The 24,009-nt window shown below is 31.4% G+C and overlaps 2 protein-coding genes across 5 annotated transcripts; one reads left to right on the top strand and one right to left on the bottom strand.

Annotated features, from left to right (window-relative positions):
- The first annotated feature begins 982 nt into the window (after positions 1–982).
- On the top strand, positions 983–23,311 carry LOC108904236 (protein rhomboid). 4 transcript variants are annotated; one of them, XM_018706704.2, is made up of 4 exons: positions 983–1,060; positions 15,615–15,821; positions 20,640–20,960; positions 22,460–23,311. In XM_018706704.2, the coding sequence occupies exons 2-4, from the start codon at positions 15,645–15,647 to the stop codon at positions 22,799–22,801; spliced, it is 840 nt and encodes a 279-aa protein (XP_018562220.1). In that variant the 5' UTR covers positions 983–1,060; positions 15,615–15,644; the 3' UTR covers positions 22,802–23,311. The 4 variants fall into 4 exon arrangements, with proteins under 4 accessions (XP_018562220.1, XP_018562219.1, XP_018562221.1 ...); XM_018706703.2 differs by lacking the exon at positions 983–1,060 and adding an exon at positions 7,416–7,524; XM_018706705.2 differs by lacking the exon at positions 983–1,060 and adding an exon at positions 12,652–12,731.
- On the bottom strand, positions 8,896–10,208 carry LOC111691885. Its single transcript, XM_023455356.1, has 2 exons — positions 9,623–10,208; positions 8,896–9,556 (listed from the first exon to the last, which is right to left on the bottom strand). The coding sequence occupies exons 1-2, from the start codon at positions 10,043–10,045 to the stop codon at positions 8,900–8,902; spliced, it is 1,080 nt and encodes a 359-aa protein (XP_023311124.1). The 5' UTR covers positions 10,046–10,208; the 3' UTR covers positions 8,896–8,899.
- Positions 23,312–24,009: the final 698 nt, after the last annotated feature.

The raw sequence follows: 24,009 nt of genomic DNA, 5'->3' as shown, positions 1-24,009 counted from the left end.
TATCTTGTAATATCATATTTAGCTGGTCTTCTCTTCTATAAGGCCCGTGAATAACCATTTTTTAAATAATTTGAAAAAAAATCTTTTGAGAATATACTTGTATAAATATTTTCTTTAACATTCATGTATGTATTGTTTAACATAGAGTAAATTGAGCATAATTTCTTAATAAGTATTCAAAGAATTACTCAACTCGAGGTATACCAAATATAGCGATCAAACCCAAATGATTATACTTTGTATGGTTTCTATTATTACTTACCCTACGGCATTCTGGAGCCTGATGGATTTCGCCAATTTTAAAAATATTAGGAAACAGTTTTTGAAAAAATATTTTTTGATTCACAGTTGTCAAGAAGCTTTTACCTTTTCGATTGCATCATTTGGTGTCACCTTTGTTGGCTGCCTCTTGTTCGATGCCATTCTTGTGCTATGTAAAAGATTTTTTTGTAATGAGCGTAAAACAGTAGACATCGAGCGATTTTGTTATTAACTGTTAGTATATTGCTACAATGGCATATATAACAGTAATCACCAATGGACGGATATGCTGTTGGTGTACGGTAAATGTGGACAAAATGTTAGAGACGCAGAACAGACGTACACGCCATACGCGGTCAATCACAATCCTAACGTGACGTGTGTTGCCTAGTTTCCGTCTCAACTTCAACATTTCTTAATACAGTATTTATTTATTTTCTTGTGAGATACGGTTTAATACAAAAATATAGGCCGAGTTTGCGGACCCCCTGTATATTTGAGACGGGAACATGGCGTATACCTTTTCCAGGCAACTTTCCGACTTTTCCAAAAAACCACGACAAAAGAGGGAGGCAAAGCAAAAGACGCAAAGATCAACACCCTCGATCCATTGACTTTCTCCGGTGTAGTGGCGAGACACGCCGTTGCTATGGTGATGGTTCCCCAGCCCGAGGTGTCCTTACGTGCTGTCACATGGCGGTGATGGGGTACAACGCGTTCGGGCACGTTGGCGGGTGCACATACTGCGTGGGTGTCCGTGGTGAGGAGATGGTGGGATGGGGCCCTGAATAGACACCAGGTGAGTGGAGTAGTAAATATACGATACAACAGGTGATTTTTGATTATTTGTTCTTGATCGGAAATTCATTTTTAATAAAAGTTTGAAGTTAATAAGTTACGGGCTGATTCTTTCCTCGGTATTAAACTAGTCACAAAATTAAAGGATAGAAAAAAAAATTCAAAATGTTTAGGTAACTTCAAAAGACTGTAACTTGGCGAATAATGGTCATGAAGCAATAAAAAACGCAAACTAAAGCTTGAAGTTTCTAGTTTCAGGATCTGCAAGTTAAAAATTTTTGCTTCCCTTTCAAATGGATCACGGGCTTCAGTCATTTTTTTTAGAATCTCGCCTATCAACCAACTCTTTTAGTTTGATTCGTACTTTTTCATTTGAGCTGTTCATGAGCTATGTACGATGAGTTAAAACTTCAAAATATTCTCTAGGTATAAAACCACATATAAGACGTACTTAAAAAATGTTTTCGATGCAAGATACTTGATTTAAAAAAGGTATAAATTTGCGTATCTAAGGATTTTCGCTAAATTCGCGATAATTTTAATTTAATTTAATTAATAAATAGACTAAAAATATTTTCGGCTATTTTAACGTCATAGTATCCCAAAGAATGCCTCAAGAGTTCAAACCGCTGCAATTTTTTTTTTTCATTTGAAACTAGATGACTGAAATTGTTACTTTCAAAAAATATTTTTTTATTCGGATAGGTATGCATAAAAGATTGTTGTTAGTTTTATAAAAAAACTGTTTTTCTTTCTAATTGAAAGTCGTGAAACAATTTGTGTGCTAGACAATTCAGTAAGTATTCGAGATTTGCTAAAGAAAATGTAACGACTGATTGGGCGTGAAAATCAGGTGGAAACCACGTTAAAAAAAAGATGATTTTTTTGAAGATTATTGTCAATATTGTATATTTTTGACATTTAACATTTTATTTATCAAAAAACATTTGGATTTTTTGCGAAATAAAATAGTTTTAATTTAAAAAAATGAAAAAAAGGTGCAACATTTATCCTTTAATGGATTTTTACCAAAAGTGACAATTTCAATCTTTCGGATGGCAATGAAAGAAAAATCGCAGCTGTATGTATTCTTGTGGGTTTCTTTGGGACACCTCAAGGTTAAAAAAAATAAAAAATATCCTTAGTCTGTTCATTATTTATAATGTTACCTCAAGTTTAGCGAAAATCTTTTTTATCTTTTTTTTAACCAAGTTTCTTGTATCGAAAAAAAATTTTTTCTGATGGAGGATACTTTGAAGTTGTCAAAACCCTGTTTGGATTTCCTGTACGGTCATTAGTTCCCGGGTAATATTTAAAATTTCATGCTTACACGCTTACACTACTTTATCTACTTACAAATATTTGATTCTGGAACCTGACTGGGTGCGTCGTATTTAATTTGCATATTTAAGTAATACCTAGTTTTCTTTTTAATTAAACTAATAGGCATGTGCCATGTACATTTTATCACTTTATCGCAAATTTATATCACTAAGAATTTTGTGAAAATTTGTAGGTACTTCATTAGGTAGGTAACTTTTTTTCATAAAAAAAAAATATTTGAAAATTTCTATCGTTATTTTTCTGTGAAATATATAGGTTATCCCAAAAAATAGTAGTCACAGGGCAATTACAGATTTCTCATGTAAAAACAATTCAAATTTAAGTCACTCAAAAAACGTTTTATTTAAAGTTACGTTTTAAAATTGATAGATGCTATTTCAAAGAAAGATTAAATTTGCTGCTTCGGAAAAGATAGAAGCTTGAAATACTATTCACTGTAGGTCAGCGTTGCCAGATTTTTTTTCGGGCAAAGCAGAATTTTGAAATTTTTTGAATAAAAAAACGAGATTCTTTCGTCCAAAAACGGGACATACTAAGGGTTTGTATAATTGATGCCTAAAAAAAGGTCTCAGGATATCTGGGAACAAATTGTCTTTCAAAAAAATCGATGAGATCTGGAGAAAATAATTGCTAAAGAAAAAACAAAACAAGAGCGGGAAAAGCGGGACTGAGCGTGTCCCGCGCGGGACATTTAATTTTGGGACGTCCCGCCAAAATCGGGACATCTGGCAACGCTGCTGTAGGTATATCTGAGAAATTAAATATTTTAACAGCTATATTTGTATGATTTTTTTTTGTTTCTTTAAGCAGGAGGAGAATCAATTGTGCAAGTCTGAAAAGATTAGGAAAACACTTTTTTTATCCTTCCGATTTCTACCTCTGAGTGAACTAATCTACAGCAAAAAGATATTTTGTAATAATTGAGTAATTTTTTTGGCCGAACAAAATAGTTTATATAAATATAAGTATAGTTGCTAAAATTTTCCGTTTCCCAGACAGGGTCAGTTTGGGACCTGTAATGTTTCTTTTTTCAGAGCAGCAAATGAAATCTCTTTTTACTTGAACTGAGCAATTTTAGAAAAATTGGCAATAGACATTTCTTGTGTGAAATCCCCAGATAATAATTAAAAGTACATGAAAAACTGTTTCAAATCAAAAGTAAGTCTGCAAATAGTACAAATATTAAATCAAACATTTTTCATGTTGTCTTTATTTTTGTTTTTATTTGAGGAATGTGTGGTTGTTGAATAACCATTGTTTTCTGAGACACCCTGTAGGTATATTTAAAACATTTGAAATATGACTGTAAATCTATCGGTAGATAATAATTTTAAGAAGTTATAAAAATTTCTTAAGTTTATGTTGCAAGTAAACCGACTGAGCATTTGAATGTAATTATAAAATTTATTCAAGCGTATAACCATTAAAAAAAATTGACAAAGAAGAGTGTGGTAAATTTTTGGGAATTTCAGTGGAATCTACCACCTTCAATAGATATTTAGACAAAATAAGTGTTCTGGTGGTTATTAGCCAAAGAAACCAAAAAGAAATGTTTACTTCTATTTACCTTTTTGAAATGGTTACAGTTTAATTGAAATGACGTCAGGTACTTGTAATATTCTTTCAATTTGTATACGTGGTCCAAATAATTTATATTTTAGGAATTAAATATTGATTTATACATTATACAAATGACATATTCACTTCTTTTGCTTTATAATATTTACGTATTTTCTGTGATTAAAAAATCTTTCGAATTCAAAGTAATTCCACATAAATTAATATATTAGATACGCAAATATTATACTAATAGTATTGAACATTTTACATCTCTTCCTGGAACTTGCAGAATAGTGTAATTTTAGACTAGGGTCAACAACATCAATAAGTGTACAATTATAAATGGGTTGGATAACTTAGTATTGCGACTGTTGCGGAAATAGTGTAATTGCGTTACATTCAAAATTTTGATAATTTTTAGTAATAATCTGTCTCGTTAAAAAGTTTGTTAAGATTTGCATTGTAATATGTAAGAAAATAGGGCTATTAAAAATATATTATCTCGAAATATCGTGAGGATAAATTAAGGTTGTGAACAAAGAAGAAAATGAAGTAGAAAAATTGTTTAGTGACCCTGTTATATTTGACAACAATTCAAATGAATCGAATACTTTTGACTTTTGACAGAGATACAGAGTTGTCTTCGAAAAAAGTTTGACTTTGAAGTTAACTAATGGTGTTGTGGAAAACACTATTAATATTCGTTAGCGAGCTCGTAGACCAGAGTGGATCTGTTTTGAGGTGGATGTGAGAGAGGGCAAGCAAATTTTTTCTAGATTACCTTTAGTACAACTCACATAATAAAAGTGCGGATCCCTAGATCTTAACGAGGTCCGGAACATTTTCAAATTAGCAAAGATGTTTAAAAACTTTAAACTATATATTTTAACTATTTTATCTGAGTTTTTTACTTATATCTTGGAACCTATGCATTTTGGAAGAATATTGAAGAGGAAAAAAAGTTTTAGAATAGAATTTTACATAATATTCTGTAAGTTAAAAATGTTTAAATTTATTACCGATGCTGCAAAATAACAATAATTGATGAAAAAATGCAAAATAATCAAGTTTATTGGATATTTTTTTAAAAATATTTTAATTGCTCCGAGGGCATTCTAATTTTCGTAAAAAAAACTTTAGAGCATAATAAATTTCATTAAAATCGGTTCTATAGTTTTCGCAAAATTTTTTTTGAAAAAAATTTTGAAAAAATTTTTCGAATCTTCAAAATGTTGCACAGCCTCAAATAAAGCACCTAGATACTTGAAATTTTTTTCAAATAGAAAAGACCGCTCAACCTTTCAAATGGTTTTTGAAAAATTGAAAACTTTTTTATTTTTAAACAAATAGATTACATTTATCAATTTACAATTTAGTTTTTTTCAAAAATTATAATTTTAAAGTACTATTTTTTCTTAATTTTATCTGTATTTAACAAAAAAATTAATCTCCAAATAAATGTTTTTTTTTTAAATTTATTTAAACAAAAATTATTTAAATAATTGTAATAATTACAACTAAATACAATAGCATGTAATTTGCAATCTCATGCTGATGTACATCAATATAAGACTAGACACGCTGGAAATCTGGTTGAATCTTATTCGCGTATTACTCTAACTAAACGTAACAAACTTACAATCAGTTTGTTCAACAAGTTTGATAATTTTTGTAGACGAAAACAGATTAAAAACATGTCTCAAAAAACCTTTCACATGTTTACGAAATCATTCCTTTTAAATCAGTGTTTTTATACTGTGGATGAATTTTTAACTTTTATGAACACTACTCAGCCTATGTTATGACTATAAATGTACCACTTAATGTACATAAATGTCAATAAAGTTCTATCTATCTATCTATCATAGGGTAAATTATACAGTATATTTAATGCATAAATAATAAAATTTGTTTATAACAAAATATGTGCAAATTAGACAGTGTTGGCATTACGATATTCGAATTCCTTGGCTCGCGAGACATCGGATTAAAAAAAATATCGATATTGGTCCATTAGAAGCCGAGATAATGCAATTTTTTTCGTACCTTCGCATTTTGAACCTCCGAATTCAGTCTCGGAGCGAAAGCCCCCCCCACTTTTTGTGTTTTCGTGCGTGCGAGCGACAGCTTTTCCGCTGATTCATCTATGTTGCCGATAATTTATTTTTTTGAAAATTTTTTCCAGCTTAGAACTCGGAAAAACGAAGCCACTGGATCAAAGATTATTGCTAAATTGTTTATAAATTAACGGTAAATGCCGATAAACTTTGACCGCTTATATCTCGAGTACCAATAAAGGGAATTTAACTTTAAAAAAAAAGAAGCGTCTGTCCGAGTACTTTAAAATTATAATTTTTGAAAAAAACTAAATTGCAAATTGATAAATCTAATCTAATTGTTTAAAAATAAATAAAGAGTGTTAACTTAAAAAATTTTCTGTGGCCGTTCTAATAAACTGATTTCAATTTTTGAAAAACCATTTGAGAGGTTGAGCGGTCTTTTCTATGTGAAAAAATTTTCAAGTATTTGAGGCTGTGCAACATTTTGAAAATTCGATTTTTCCAAAAATTATTTTGCGAAAACTATAGAATCGCTTTTAATGAAATTTGGTGTGTTGTTTTATTTTAATCTAAAGTTTTTAGTACCAAAATTAGAATACCCTCCGAGCAATTAAAATATTTTTAAAAAATTATCCAAAGAACTTAATTATTTTGCCTTTTTTTTTCATCAATTATTGCTATTTGCAACATCGTTAATAATTAACTTACAGTATATTGTGTAAAATTCAATTCAAAAACTTTTTTCCTCTCCAATATTCTTCCAAAATGCATAGGTTCCAAGATATAAGTAAAAAACTTAGATAAAATAGCTATTTTTTAATTTTTTTTAAACATTTTTGCCATTTTGAAAATGTTCCGGACCTCGCCCAGATCTAGGGATCTACACTTTTATTATGTGATTTGTACTGATGTTATTCCGGCAAAAATTAGCCTACCTCTTCTTACAAGAAGTGGAATATTTCGACAGATCCTCCCTGGTCTATCGCCATACAGTTTATAGGTTATATCTCGCCCATACTCAAGTCCAGATATAATTGATTTCAGATACACTACAGCGTCCCTAATCTGTTTAAACCGCGAAATCAGATATTCAACCATAAGCAGAATATGTTGTATGAGCGATCAACCAAAATTATCCAAAGAAGTTCATTTAACGCTTTTACCAATATTAATTAGTTCTGACCCGCGTCCAGTTAACCGTAATAGAGATACTTTCGTGTCATTAATCCTGTTAGGCCTTCGGGACAGTCGTAGGTGTGCCAATTAAACAATTTAGTCACCCAGGCGGCTACTAGCGGGCAAAAATTCCGCCATAACGACGATACGGTTCGGATCGGGAATCCGCTTTTATAGTTTCGCTTTTATAAAGTTTCAGTTAACTATTAATAGTACGAACGCGCGAGTTATTGCAGTGTAATTTCGGCTGAGACGACTCTAGCACAACCGGTGCGCGCAATCCCGAAAAAAAGTAAATGGATGTGGTGAAGAAATAACGATTCACGTATGTTTCCTTTTTCTTTGATATTTGATTGTGTGCCATTACGTTGGGTTTACACGTTTGATTGAATAAATAATCTTTTGCACGGATTTAACTCATGCGAATACCAGAGTCGAGTAGTTAAGATATTTCTAACACCAAGTATTTGTCGAAGTGTATGTGATAATTGTATGTTCTAATATTTGCATTTATTTGTATGTAGGATGGCTTCGAAAACATGGTTTTCTATTATCGTGCACAAAATATTAATTACCCTCGCTGCAAAATCGCATCAATTTAATAGGCCAGGAAAAAGAGCTGGGAAATTACCATTTCGCGACCTTTTGTTTTGGCAAGCTGAATTTATCGCTATAGATGCTAAATATTATGTACAAGTACATATTAGTTGCCACAGTCATAAAAATGGGAGGAAGATTGTTTACAGGGTGGTTAATTGTATAATATTTACGTAGATTCACGTTTTTCACTTATAACTTTTTTCCGTTCATTTCCACGAGAAAACAGTAATGTACTTTTTTTTCGTTTCCAAAAGACCTACAAAACTAGCCCTCGAGCGTCAAAAAATATTGATTAGATCGAAAGTTATAAACAGAAAAAATTTATTTATGACTATTGAATTAAACATTTATAAACTGCGTTATTATTACCAGAAAGTTTTGGCATCGCATCCTCTCATTCCTTATCACTACTGTCTAATAACTCACACGAAATCTGGAATCGGTAAGTTGAATAGTTTACAAGTTATGGCCTGAATTAACTGATTATTAATCTGGACGATCCCGAGCATATTCCACAATCGCAATGATTTTTTTTACGGTAGATTTCATAATAATACATTGAAATTTATAATTTTTTTTTTAATTTCAAATTTGCAACTTGGAAAGTTTTTTATTTTTTAGCCTTAGTAGCAAAATGAAATATACGACGCACGCGCGTGATATAGTTATATATTATTACATATTCGGAAAGCTTATGAAAAGAGCTGTAAGTTAAAAAAAATCGTCAAGATTCGTTGAAAAACAGGTTACAGACTGTCAAAATTGACGACCTATTGTTAAAAAAATACTGTCATAACCGGCAACCTGAGTACTTTCCCAGATAATAGTTATTTACGTAACAAGTCCGGAAAATACTGTTTTTTTGGACAAGTTGACAAAATTCTAGGACGAGCCGTAGGCGAGTCCTGGAAGTCTGCGAGTTCAAAAAAACTGTTTTCGGACGTGTTGCGTACACTATTTTTTCGGCAACCATGTAGAATAACAAATTAATGAGACACATTTCTTTATTATATTTTTTTGTAGAACAAATTAATTAATTAAATTCTTATTTGTATTAAATATTGAAATTCGAACAGAATATAGGTACTAACAGAAACATTCTAATTCTTATTTATATTAAGATTTATAGTAAAATTTGAGCAATTGCTAATATTGAAAGGGTTTAATTTGTTTGAAATGCTTGGTATATTTAAATGCCTTTTGTAGTCAGAACAAGAAGGTAAAGTTTCCGTTTCATATTGATTGTTTTCATCTGATAATTTTTGAATGGTCTTGGCAATTTTAATTTTGTTTGTTAGTGAATTGTCTATATATCCTTCAGCGACATTGGTAGACTTCCAGCCACCGTGTCTCTTCAAATTTGTGATGTTTCCACCATTATCAGCAAATATCGTCGCTGAAGTTCGACGCATGCTATGGCCTGTGTAATTTTTAGGATTGGGTAAATTTAAAAATTCTGCAATTCTTAATCCGAGATTCCCAAAACTGTGGATACCAACGGGCTGAATCGAACATTTTCCTTTTTTGTAATTCACGAATAATCTGTTATGTGGAGTATGGGATGGCCGTAAAGATAAATATTGCCTATACAACAGCAGGTTTTCTTGCCCAATTACAACAAAATTTCTCTCAATATGTGTTTTAGAATCTGGTATTTTCACGAGCAACATATCTTCTTTGTCGTTTATTAGATCAATTGACATTTTTGTTAGTTCTTCCCGTCTACACGCACCGGCTAACCCAATAATTGTTGCTACCTGAAAATGAAGCAAATTAAGTTGATACTTTTATATCCTACAATCGTAATATTTTGTTAAAATTACCTTTAGCATTAGATATGTTTCATTATCTGCTTCTCTAATGAATTTGTTGATTTGCTCGCTGCTGAAGACTTCTGATTTCTTTGCTTTATAACCAACATTCTTCCTTTTAAGAAATGCGATTACCTTTGGGAAAGTGGCTATGTTTACATTTTTCTTCACTAAAATGGTACTTTTCAACATAGAGTACATGCTCCACAGGGTAGAGGATTTGACAGTTTCAGATTTTTGCGCCAAGTAAGCTAAAATTACATCCTCTGTAATAGTTTTGCATTTCTTCATATCCATCCATCTCGTGAACAAATCATAAACGTTTTCGTACCTGGACTTTGATTTTTCAGGCAATAATTGTGCTGTAGCAGCAGCTGCTGCATTGGAAATTTCGTAAGGCACATTTTCAAACTCACTATCGCTGTTGCTTTCCATAGTTTATTGCGACAATTGCGACCAAAAACCATGCAAACTTTCGAAAATTAAAATGTCAACTAATTTCACTTCAGATAGCTGTCAGTCGTTATTTCGTTGCTATGGTAATGTTCAACTGCATTTATCAAAATCATACCTTCCAAGATTTTCATATTCACAATGACAACAACGATGTGATTCTTCCCGGCCTAGTCCTGGAAGTGCGTACTTCCCGGACTAGGCCGAAAAAATGCTACTTTCTCAAAGAAAAAGCGTCCGGGAAGTAGCCACTTCCCGGACGGTTGCCGAAAAAAATATTTTATTTGTGGAATTATGTTAAGTGCATTAGAAGTATTGTCAAAAGTCAGTGGGTCGCTTGATTTTTCGGCGAGCCGTGGCGTGGCGGAGGGGTGGAGGAAGCGATCGACAGCGAGTCCGAAGAAAATGACGATAGTATTCATAGTCCTGCCGTTAAAAAGCGAAATTCGCTTGAAAATAATATATTTGACAGTCTGTAACTCCGTTGTTTTTCAACGAATCTTGACGATTTTTATTTTAACTTAAAGCTCTTTTCATAAGTTTTCCGAATATGTAATAATATAATAATAATAACTATATCAAGGCTGAAAAATAAAAAACTTTCCAGGTGGTCAATTTGAAAATAAAAAAATATAGATTTTAATGTATGTATTATTATGAAATCTACCATGAAAAAAATCAGTAGAAATTCCCCCTAGAAATTCGAAAAAACTACAAAAACCTTCTTAAGTTGAGAAAATATTAGATTGGAAATTTTTAATAGAATATTTTATTTACTTCAACTTTAATGTTGAAAATGAATACACTACTTTATTAAAAAAAAACAATAGTAATAAATTAGTATAAATATTTGTTGACAAGAGAATTTAAAAATACATTTTATGTTAAAAAGTAATACATTTCCATATTTTAAAAATTTAGCTCTGGAATTTTAAATTAAAAAAAAAGAAGAATAAAAACCTGGCTGAGAAATACTATGGTACAAAATCATCTCATTGGCCTAGCAATGATGAGTATACACAGAAACCTTATTTTTGACAATCATGAACCATTTTATTAATAAAGTGGTCGACAAATTTTCAAAAAATCCGAGAAGATTATGTTTTACCTAATATTCGTTGAATTTCTTTATTTTTTCAGTTATTTATTTATTTTTTTTTGTTATTTTTGTATTAAAAATGTTTCGATAATAATATTTCTAAAAAATTAATTCACTGTACCTATTTCTACATATAATTCATATTTCTCCCATTCTCTACACATTTTTCTAATATTTTTCTAAATTCCTTCATTTATGGTGGTAACAGCTTCCTGAATTTTTTGCCTAAGTAAATCAATGTTATCGTCAAAATCGTTTGAATACACTTTTTGCTTTAGGTATCCCCATAAGAAATAATCTAATGGGGACAACTCGGGTGTCCGAGCAGGCCAAGGTATTGGTTCATAGAGTCCAATCCACTGGTTTAACATTTCTCCAGTTGGAAGTGTGGAATGTGCAGGGTATCGTTTTGTTGAAATATTATGTTTTTTTGGACTCTAAATTTTCGCTATCTAATTCTGCTAAAACAAAGTTATTGAGAAATTCCAAATCCGAATTTTGATTAAAATTTTCCTCCAAAAAATAAGGAGCAATTATTTTATGACCAAACATTTATTTTTTTAAATATTTGACTTAGTTATCAATCGAAAATATGAATTATCTTTAGCCCAGTATCTACAAGTTTGAGAGGAAACCACACCATTAGTTGTGAATGTTGATTCGTCAGTAAATAAAATATTGTGAAAGAATCTGTTTTGTATCCTAAAATTATTCGAATATGAGATCTGCTAATATTTATGTTTTCTGACCTTTTCCTGAGACATCTTTGGATTGTCTTGTACTACATCATTATCACTGTATCATTTTTTTATCTTTTTAATATTCTTTACATCACCGGTGGTATCGAATTTCATAAATAGCTTGCGAACTGTTCTGCGAGTTACAGTTACATTTGGATACTTTGCATAAAAAATTTGTATTGCAGATGAAACATTACCGGTTCTAAAACGTTACACAAGATAAATTCGTTGTTCTAGGGTTAGCATTATTAATAAAAATTTTACTGTGGGCAGTTAATAAAAGTAAATATGTTGACTTTGACATTGATAAGGAAATATCATTGGTAATTGTATGGTATGTAATATAGATAGCGTCTTTTTATTTGCAAAATGTGATTATTGTTCTTTTCCGACTAAACCCCGTATTTAAGCATTTCTTGAGTTCTCGTACAACTTTGTTAAATACAGTTTTTTAAGGAAAACAAAAATGAAAGGCATGCTTAGGAAAAATTTGACATTTTGAAATGTTTTGGATGTCCTGTATGTTTTCTTACATATTTGATCCCAGAATAAGCAAAACTTTTTCTCGAAAAATCAACAATAAAAAAGAGTGCGGTACCCCATCCGGAAACACACTGTATTCATATCTACATCTACCGAGTTTTTTTAATTAGTCATATGTACGTATAAACAGCAATTTATTTTTAATTTTTTCAAGACACGTTGTGCATTTCATTACAGAAGGACATAACAATGAATCCGGTGAGGTATGTTTATTGTTTCTATAAGTTAACATCAGACATATGTGACAGAGTTTGCAAGCTCATATGTGTTTACATTTGACGAATTGGTAAGTTGTGTTTGTAAGATTATGATACATATTTTTGTTATTAATAATATACATAAATAAAAATGACTTCAGACAAATATTAAAATATTAAAAAAAGTGAAACAATAAACTAAAAACTGGGCATAACTTCAAGTTTTCAAATTGTAATACATACTGATAAATTGAAAACGTATTTCTATATTATAATTAAAAACCATTATTTGAAGTTCCATCTGTGCTTTATAATTAGCTGTCTAGTTAGATCTACATAAACACTGATTAATGAAATCATTCGTTTATTTTATGACCGCATCTTATAATATTTTGGTGAGTTAGTGTATACAGAGAACAAAACTATTTGCACTGGCCGGCAATTCATTTACACCAGATATAAAATTAGTACGGATATAACTCTGGTGAGTGCGATTGGTCTTTCCTGATTGTTTTTTGGTATGTATTTCCAATGGTTCTACAATATATGTGTTCATTTGAAGGAACGTAAATATGCATATTAATGTTGTTGTTTGTTTCTTAACCGTTACATATATGTTCACGTATATATAGTGATGAAATCATACTCAACTAATTATTGAATTTACTGTGGTCGTGACAATGAGATAGCAAGTAGAAATCGATAAAATTTTGTTTAACAGTTATCGTATTACATGTAACGTAGTTATTACTTTGTAATTCAATTCTGTATATGTATGTTGTTTGTTACGTTCATGAAATATTACTAAAATTTTATTTGGAAGGACGACAACCTTCCAATATTTGGATCCCAAACAATTATGTAAACTCGTTTTGAATTTTTGTTTTTGTTTGTAGCAATCCCTGAGATAGGCATAATTAAATATTCTGTAATTCGTGTGTTACTGAAAAAGTGAATTATTTTGAAGTTTGAAGAAAACCGCACTTTTTCGCTTTCAGTTTCGGAGATATTTGAAATTATCTAGGATACCACAAACGTCCAATAAAAAAGAGGTTTCTTTTTTAAATAAATGAAATAATACAATTGTTACAAATACATGTAACAAGTTTTTGGTCTTCCAATTGACAGAAAGGAGCCATATTTCACCATTGACATAATATATAGCGGAAAACCGTTTTTTTTCACACATTTAGGTTAGAATACTCGAAAATTTGATGTAAAGGAGCAATTGATCACGTCAAAAATTTTCGGGAAAGTGTAATCTAGTTTTTGGTTTAAAATTTTGTTACTCCGTGTTTTTAGCTGAGAAAGTGTAGAAATATGAATATTCTCCTATTCAAACATATCAGAATCGTTTAATTTTGCCGCTTCTAAAAGTTACCATTTTTTTCAAATAGAGGCATCTCAACAGTAGCGTGTCGCAGCGATTTGGTAAAGATAAAGATAAGAGAATGTTGGGGTGCTTCTCTACAGAGATTTCTACAGCGCATGCCTAAACTTTAAATTCGCATGCTTCGTATAGAAAGATTGTCACTTGTTTAAAATAAAAATCATGCGACGTGTTGTACTGCTGTAAGAAAAAAATAATGGTAAAGTTAAGGTGCTAGAAATATTGCAATAAACTTTAATAAACTAATTTTTGGAATTTTTTGTATTTTAAGGAAATGGAATATGTTTTCAAAGCTATTAAAAAGTAAAGTCAAAAAATGTTCAAAAGACGAAAACAGTGAATTTTTGAAACGTCAACGACCTTTTTAAAGTGCGCCATATAAGTAATGTTTTTGTATGTATTTTCTATTTGTCTGCTTTTTTCAGTGAGATTTTTTGGTAGGACAGAATTACTTTCATAAAAATAACCATTCACTAATTTAAAATTTTTTTTCAAAGGTGGCAAAATTCCAAAAAATAAAGAAAAATAAATAAATAAAAGTTATAGAAGTTACTATATTTGTTTATGTTTACATCGTTTGTGGTTTTACACATTTATATCGTCTGCAATTTAACATTTGTTATTTTTAAATTAATTTTTTATATTTATCACAAGAAGAGTTGAAGTGTTAGAAAGATTTATATTTATGTCTCTAGATTTTGAAGTATTTGCAATTTCTTTTTCTGTTCTTAAACCAAAAGGGATCATTCAAGGTTTTTTTTTAACTATTTTTGCCTAATTAACAATCTCCCACTAAAAAATTAGACAAATAATTAATGTTTCCTAAAATTTATATTTTTTCATTATTAAACCTTATAATGACATTTCATTTTCAATTAAGGAGTGATAGTTTAATTTTTTTAATTAAGAAAGAAACATGAATATAAGTTTTGATAAAGAATATAGAAAACATTTTCAAAACATCAACTGAGTATAACATTTATTATTTTCAGTGTGATTTTTTGATTAGTCATAAATAGTTTAACAAAATTAATTTTGGTTTAAAAGCTTGTAGAGTTAGTTATTTATTTTTTATCTCAGATAACAAAATACCCAATAAACAGAGAGAAAACTAAAATTATGCCACAAATAAATATCTGTAGACAATCCTCTCTATGTCGCTATTTTATTGAAAATTCCCTAAAACTAGAGACTTATTCTTTGATCTGGCAACACTGTCGTGAAGGGCTTTGCAGTAATAACGCGAAACCCTGCCGCTGCCACGCGTCGCTGACTGGGAACTATCCCTAACACTGACCGTCTTCACCAAACTAACGTCAATTTCGAATGGTAGATATTAATAATATTATCCACTGTAGTAAACGATTTTACCCACGCCTATGGACTCGTGTATCAACATAGCGCCGCAAGCAAAAATTCGCGTCTTTGAGTAGACCGCCTAGACTGCGTCGCAAATCCAAACAATTTAGTACAAGCCCGTCGGCCTTCGTCTCATTAACTCCATTTTCCTGTGATGATCCTAATCTCAAATCTTCATTAATCGGAGAAATTCTTCTACCAACATTCTCGCGAATTGTTACAGTGAGGAGGGCTGTTGCCCTTGTGCTCGACGATGACGGGCTCCCAGGGATTGGTCAGGAGTGATGGGTATCTTCCGAGTCCTGCAACGACGCCAGGATCGGTGTTCGACGAGGACAAGTTCCTAGTGCCCTATTACGTGAAGAAGAGGCGGAGATGGTACGATTTGAGGAATGCGCCTTTTGCTATTCTCACTGTTAGCACTTTACAGGTAAGTTCAATGCACGAAAATATAATGCAAAAAGCCATAATGATAATCCGGAATATCAGCAATGTAATAATTAAATAAATTATTAAGCTTATGAAAGATAGAAGATAATTCTATTTTAAACAAAAAAGTTTGTATAAGAAATAAAAAAGCATATTACATCTATATAAATATCTAGACGCTTATTTTATTTATACTGAAATATTTTAATGCTCCATATAATTATGTTGTGTTGTTTTTTTTTGTACTTGGTATTATTTTTGTTACAGTGCATTCGTTTAAAATTCAGGTAATTATTTTGCGGAAAAACGCTCGGACACGTCGATTAGTATTTTTAGTTACGGATTTTTTGACATAAGAAAATTGTATACAAGGTGTATCAAGAATAACATACGCAGTCATCATTGATTTTTTTTAATGTAACACCCTGTATGTTATGCCATTTTTGAATTGTACGGTAAATTCTGAACACTTTTTGTGTAACATATCATATCTCTAAAATCAGCGGTTTTCGTAATAATGACGTTTGAAAATTAAATAAAATGTTTAAATTGAACAGCCTTGAACATTTTTTTTAAAGCCAATAAAAACAACTTGGTATGCCAAATTTTATCTTAAACAAAACAATTTTCTTTGTATTAATCGTTTTTCATTCCTTAATAGTCCAGGCGATATCTGTTTCGGGTTGGGTAAAACGCATATGATCGGAGATTTTTGCTTTAACGGTTCTCCCCACCCCTGATTGATTTCACGCGGTCTTGAATATCTTTGAGTGACATTTTAAATGAGACGCCCGTGATTGCAAATTTTGAAAATTTATATCTGGAAAGTACTCGGAATGACAAACCTATTAGTTCAAAAAAACAGCCCTTATACCCTTATAGGTTTGCTGTAAATAAGGGTTAACTTTAACGTGCTATAACTCCGAAAATAATGGGCAGGTCATCAGGTTTTTTTTTAAATACTCGTCATTCCGAGTCCTTTAAAACCATATTTTAAAATAAAAAAATGTTGAAAAAACATTAAATTATTGCAATTGTTTATAAGCGTGACAATTGCGAAAATGAATTTTTTTGCTATTTTTTTATACTTTTGTGCAATAACAATGAAGCCCACGTGTTTTTTTATTTGCATAGAAAAATTATCATTTTTGATGTTATTTAGAAGCCGTTAAAGCAAAAATCTCCGATCATATGCGTTTTACCTAAGTATACCCTTTTTAAAACAGATATCGCCTGGACTATAACCCATAGACTAATTTGATGTAGTGTTTTGTGACAATAAAAACCAAACTATCAGCGGCGTTTAGTTTGTCAGTGTCATGTTGTCAGTTTTACGTTTCATTTTAAAAATGCGTTTATCTGAGAAAGAACGTATCGAAGTACTTATGATGATTGGTTTTGGAGACAGAGTGTACTCAACAAGAAGTGTGTAATTTATTTAATGTAATTCATCCTGATCGACCTCCAATTACTAGATCTACTGTCAGCAAAATTGAATTCAAAGATATCAGAAGATTCTAAACCAGACGTTTTACTAGAAACTGTAAATAATCCCCATGTAGCCGTTAGGACAATCTCCAGGAATTGTAATTTGTCATCGGGAGCTGTGTCACAAATACTCCGAAAAAATGAATATCATCCTTATAAGGTTCAACTGATACATGAACTATTAGAAGACGATTTTGACCGAAGAACGCAGTTTTGTGAGCAGATAATTGAGATGAATAATCAAAACTTAGGTTTAATCCGAAAGATTATTTTTTCTGATGAGGCTAATTTTGTTTTAAATGGACAAGTAAACAGACAAAACTGCAGGTACTAGGCAACTGAACATCCTCGTCGGATACAAGTCTATCACACACAGCATCGTCAAAAAATAAATAAATGTTTGTAATTAATACTAAAAGTGTTACGGCATCTTTAAACAATGGTAGTAAAAATTTCAGTAAATGAAATAAATTCTTCAACTGTTTTTTGTAATGTAAAATTGCATTAATTTGGAACTTCAAAAAACGAGTCAGCCAAGTAGTTTAGTTATATCCTGTATATTTAAATTAGTGTAGCTTATAAAATCAATGGCAATATTACAAAGAAAATGTCAGAAAAGGTAGAAATAAGGTAAACAATTCAACAGATATTCGTCAGTATTACAAGATTTATTTATTGATTGAGATTTACTGTTCATTTTGCGTATTTGCGTCATTATCATTAGCTTTACATACTGGTTTGAGCGTACAGAATTAATCTTTATGTATTTACTGCATTCTAACAGTATAAGTACAATGTGTTTTCCTGTATTTTGCACTTCAGCTACCTACCTTATTTTTGGACAAAGATAATAATGTGAATTATTCCATTATATAAATTTTCCTTCAAATTATACAAACCACAAAGAACTTGTCCTGTCCAAATTTTGTTCGTGCAACTCTCTTGGTTTCGACAATGCCTGTTTTCAGCCACGAAAATTGAATAATTTCAAATATTTCGAATTTTCACCACCGAGAACTGCGGTGACAGTATTTTTAACATTAACGCGATGTTTTGCATTGTATTAACTATGTCCTGTCCAAATTTATCCAAATTTATTTTCAGGATTATAGTTATATAATCGCTCGTGAGTCTAATAACAAGGGAGATATGGCAAAAAAAGGGTGCCATAAGGACAAGTCACCCTTACATCACACGACTTCAATTTACAAGCAAAAATTGAACATAAACTTTTATATTTAACAATATTTTTTCATATATGTGAAATACAAGAAAATATCTATATTTTTTATTTAGTAGCATGCATGGTCTGCTCTACCGTGGAAGATTAATATACCGCTCCTGCTCCCACATATTTATGTGTATGTCAGTATTATTTGATTTTCAGTGTAATTTCTTTGTTAAAATGAGGAATGAAACTCACTGTTTCTGCAGAAGTAGTGTGTAGTAAGTGGCCTAGTTGAAAACAATCTTGTTTTTATAATAGGATGACAGGCCTAATGACTAAAATTATTACAAAGGTCAAACGTAATTAACAAATAACCAGTGGCTAAGAGTGTTTAACCTTAATTATAGGTTCATATATAAACCAAAGTATTTTAAAAGGTCCAATTTAACACCATTCGCGAGATGTTGCAACAGGATGTAATTAATAAGTTGCTAGATAATTTTAGCTTTTATGTACAGGGCGTTTTTATAAAAGGAAACTTATAACGAGTTATGAACGTGAATAATAGCAATAAATGTTGAACTATTTTAACTGAAGCATAGTTGGAGTAATTAACGTCTACAATTTTGAAAATACAGACCTGCCCTATGCTTAGTGTTGAAAAATATGTTTCATTAAAATTATATTAATGTCTGATAGTTCTGACTAGATGAAATTTATCTGTAAATGCCAAAACAAATAACTTGTACAGTTTGGGTTCATTTAACGGAAAGACTAAAATACGCAGTCTTTTTATTTTACCCCTTTGTGCAAAAAATTTCACAGACGCTAATGATTGTTATTCCATTAAGATTAGAATACCGTTTCCAGATTCAAGTATCCCCGTTATTTTATGAATTACGATCGCTCATATTTTAGTACACGTGATGGCTTATAAGAAAAATATTTATCATAATCCTACTTGTCTAAAAATAAACTTTAATGTTTTAAAAACTTCTGAAAACCTCATAACATTTCGCTTAATATATACAAATTTTGTTTTCTATATCGGAAACATGACGGATATTGCGAGAAATTTGCTCCAGATTATGAGTAGCTAGATAATTTTATTTAAATATAAGTACAAAATAATATTATTTTACATAAATCTAGTGTTATATACAGGGTGTTTATTAAATACTTATACAAACTTTAGAGGGTGACTAATTTTAAAGATAAAAAGTTCATATGAACATACTCTCTCTTCGGGGCGCCGCAAAATTAGCCTGAGCAAAAACACAAATTCTATCATGCATCTCACTGTTGAAAAAATTATTATGTCTGACATTTTTTGATCACTAGCTAATAATTTTGCACGAATAATAAATCATACGCACGCAAAATACGTTAATATTTATTGACATGAAAATTTGATACAAGCCTACTTTGAAAAGAAATAGCAATATCAGCGCCTGAAATAAAATCACAAAATACATTGAAACTTTTAAATGCAAATAACTCAGAAACCGATAAAGTTAGGCAACATATACAAGAGTACATTTTTTATGTAGAATTGAACTTTCTTTTAGATTTTTAACTTTTTTAAAGCATAGCTTAACAGATAAAAAAAATATGTTCTGATATACCTAAATAATATGGTGTAACTAGCGCCCTCTAGGAGTAACGTCAAAATAAGCTTCAAATTCGTAATTCTCACACCAAAAAACCCAACACTACCAAGTTTCAGTGTCATGCTATCAAAACTTTCTCAGTTATTGAGATATTTCAGAATAAAATTGAAACCTTCAACACCCTGTATTTCTTAAACCAGCGACATTCGTATAAAGCATGACGAGCTCATAATACACATAATATTTTGGTGTCTAGTATCTCAAGTTTAATGTTGACCTATTCTTTTTGTCACCCTGTATAATCAAAATTTACAAACATTTTTTTTGACGCTCTGTATGTCAAGAACCAAGCCGTTGCGGACCCATGTTCATATGAACTTTATATCTTAAAATTAGTCAGAGATTCACCCTTTAAAGTTTGTACAAGTACTTAATAAACACCCTGTATATTAAACGTTATTTCTTCATGCTTATTTATTAAATAACTCTTGACCTCTTTCAGATATTTTGACGCTGCAATAATTAAACTATTTGTTGCTTTCTTTTGTTCCAGATTTGTGTCCACATCTTTCTCGCCAACGACGTCAAAAAGGTACTTAGATTTGAACCGGTGAAGTGCTACGAGATCTGGAGATTTGTAACTTATATGCTAGTCCACGACGACTGGTATCACTTGAGTTTGAACGTCGTGATCCAGTGTATATTCGCCTTGCTACTGGAGAGGCGCCAGGGGCATTTGAGGGTCTTCTTTCTCTACGTATTGGGGGGTGTTACTGGGGTTTTAGGAGCGTCCTGTGTTCATCCCGATCTTGTGATAGGGGCTTCAGCGGGAGTCTATGCCCTCCTTATTTCGAACATTGCAGATATCGTTTTGGTGAGTATGCAAAAGTAAAATTATATTTGCTATTTACAACAGTAAAAAACAAATAAAACGTATGACAATGTTCAAAGCCACACACTACACTATGATAGCTATGTCTGTTATGTATACTGAAAAATATATAGTCATCTTTGTTTTATGTCAGGGCACAAAACGGGTAGCTACGTTCGTAACTATGTTTGTCACTATAGCGTCATAATAGCTGCGGTCGTCGTGATAGCTATTCTCGTTATGGAAGTTATGGTGGCTACGTTCGCAACTATGTTCGTAACCATAGCTTTGTTTGTCTTTATAGCTGCGTTCGTCGTGATAACTATGCTCGTCATGGAAGCTATGGTAGCTACATTCTCAATTATGTTTGTCACCATAGCTTTGTTCGCCATTATAGTTGCGTTCGTCCCGAAAACTATGCTCGTCATGGAAGCTATGGTAGCAACATTCTCAACCATAGCTTTGTTCGTCATTATAGCTGCGTTCGTCGTGAAAGCTGTGCTCGTCATGGAAGCTATGGTAGCTACAATCGCAACTATGTTCGTAACATAGCTTTGTTCGTCATTATAGCTGCGTTCGTTGTGGTAGCTATGCTCGTTATGGAAGCTATGTTTTGTATAATTATGTTCGCTACATTCTCTACACGATAGAAACAACGAATCTTACAATCGCTCAAGTGTTGAGTTAAGCTATGTTCGCTATGATAACTATGGTTGCTACAGTCGCTATACACTATAAAAACCACACCATACAGACCACACAGATTGTACGCTACATTTGTGTTCGTCATCAGCTAGAATGGTGCTATGTGCGTCCGTAATCTACTTTTAATGTGAATAACAAATTTAGCGAATACAACTTGTACCTATTGTATAATGTTTTGAGTGGCCCTAGAGTATTTAAGAGAAAATAATGGGAAAAGAATTTACGTTAAATTTGTGGGAGAAAAGGTGAAATACTCCAAATATTTAAAGTGGATCATTAAATCCTAATCATTAAAGTTAAAAATTAAATAATTTCTTCCTTCTTATTTTATTTCTTTCATTAGTAAGGTGTAAAAAAGTTCTCATTAATTGATTACTTGTAAGGCAGAAACGTAGATTCGCTGAAGCATTTGAAAGCGATATTACAATCCTCAGATAGAAAACCAGTTCGTATACGTATTTTGGCAATATGACCTACATTTCACTCAACGTATCGAGTTTATTTCAGTTATAAACAGCTCTGTAGCTCATTTTATTATTCAAAGAATCATCATCCATCTTGCTTATGTCTTGTTACTTGTTAGTGTTCTATACTGTCTTCTTTCTGGAAATCGGTTTTATTTAAACTGATAAGTTTATATACTGCCGGGGAAACATAAACCTTGCGAAATTCTGTGTTTGTTGACTTTAGAAAACTGTCTAAAATATCTGTTATTAATTTATTAGGCACATTCTTGTTTCTCATAATATTCTGACATCGAAAAAAATATTTGAATATTAATTATTTTTTTGTTCCAGAATTACCACACCATTAAATACAAAATATACCGAGCGACCTGTATAGGCATCCTGGTGCTATTCGACGTAATCTACGACATAGTCCACGTCTATTCAAAGAAGGAACCACTGATCTCGTGGGAAGCTCACTTCGTAGGCGGCGTCGCTGGCCTCCTATTAGGCCTAGTCTTTTTCAAAAGCGAAAATAAACCCGCCATAACCTCAAAAATTAACAAGTTCCTCTTCTGGACCGGTCTAACACTTTTCTTCGCCTTGATGATCTCATTTGTGATACTTACCATACAGATTAAGAAATGCACCCCTGTTAACACCATATATGTTCGGTATGTTTACTTTTGTTGAGGATTTTTTTAATTGTTATCGTGAATCCATCTCAGGAAGAGGCAATCAATGAAATTTTAAGTCTGCAGATGCCTGTTGATACACAATAATCAGAAATTTTAGTGGTAGTTTTTGCTATATCGAATTTTATAAATGTTTGTAATTGTAAAAGCGAGAATATAGACTGCTGATCTTCTCTATTAACACGTATGACTGATTCTTGCAATAAAATACAAATATCATCTACTTTTTATTTGAAAATTTGGTACCACTGAAATTACTAGCGTGTATGTCTTTTAAATAATATTTAATTTTCTGTTTTATCGAACAATCGTAATATGTATCAGTTTAGGCATGCAATTTATTGTGCACTTGTTTTCCCGAATCCTCACAAAAGGGGAACATATTTTTGAAAATTTTGTAGCGCCTTTGAGATAAAAGTAATTGAATTTTATAATTCTTTGTAAAACTTTTATATTTTACTGTTTGTGTTTTACATAAATGTCTGTTATCTAATAATTTATATTCTAATATGAATAAAATATTCAATAACAGCACAAGATGTCAATTATTTGTCCAATATAACTCGATTACTAAAGACAAAGTTGCAAATCAATCAATAATTCTATGAATTTTTAAATCTGACCAATCAGCTACTCCGATTTCAAAGATGAGTAGTGTAGATATCCAGAGCTCCAACAGATGGCACCTTATTTCAGGTGGGTAAGTTTCTTGCATAAAAGCACAGAATATGTGTAAATATAATTTATTGGCAATATAATATATTAACTATTAATAAAAGAAAATAGCCTCTACTGGCGAAAATATGTGTCTTAAAGTAACCTCAAAATAAATTAAATTAATTTACTTAACTACGAAATATTTCAATGTGCTATAGATATTGCAAACAACAATAAAAAAATGGTATCACTGTAACTGTGTATGGGGTAGCTGTGGTATATATTATGGAACTATGGTAAATGCACTGAAAATCAATGTTTTAAAATGAGTCTTTTCCCCCGCAGAAACTTTTACGTTTCTAAAACCGTCACCTTGTATAGGAGTGCTTTTATACAAATTGCGATTTGATATCCAACTAAGAAAATATGAATTATTAATGAACTATACTCCGCGGTTGAAATTATAGAGAGTGACTCATCGCTAGCTTTTGGACTAGTAAGGGGGATGAAGCGTGCCGGGAACGAAAATCCATTGGCGTGTCTGCGTAA

This window comes from Anoplophora glabripennis, unplaced genomic scaffold (genome assembly GCF_000390285.2).
Source record: "Anoplophora glabripennis isolate ALB-LARVAE unplaced genomic scaffold, Agla_2.0 scaffold46, whole genome shotgun sequence".
NCBI lineage: Eukaryota > Metazoa > Arthropoda > Insecta > Coleoptera > Cerambycidae > Anoplophora > Anoplophora glabripennis.
The sequence above is the reverse complement of the archived record's forward strand: the minus strand, read 5'-3'. Positions and strand labels throughout refer to the sequence as shown.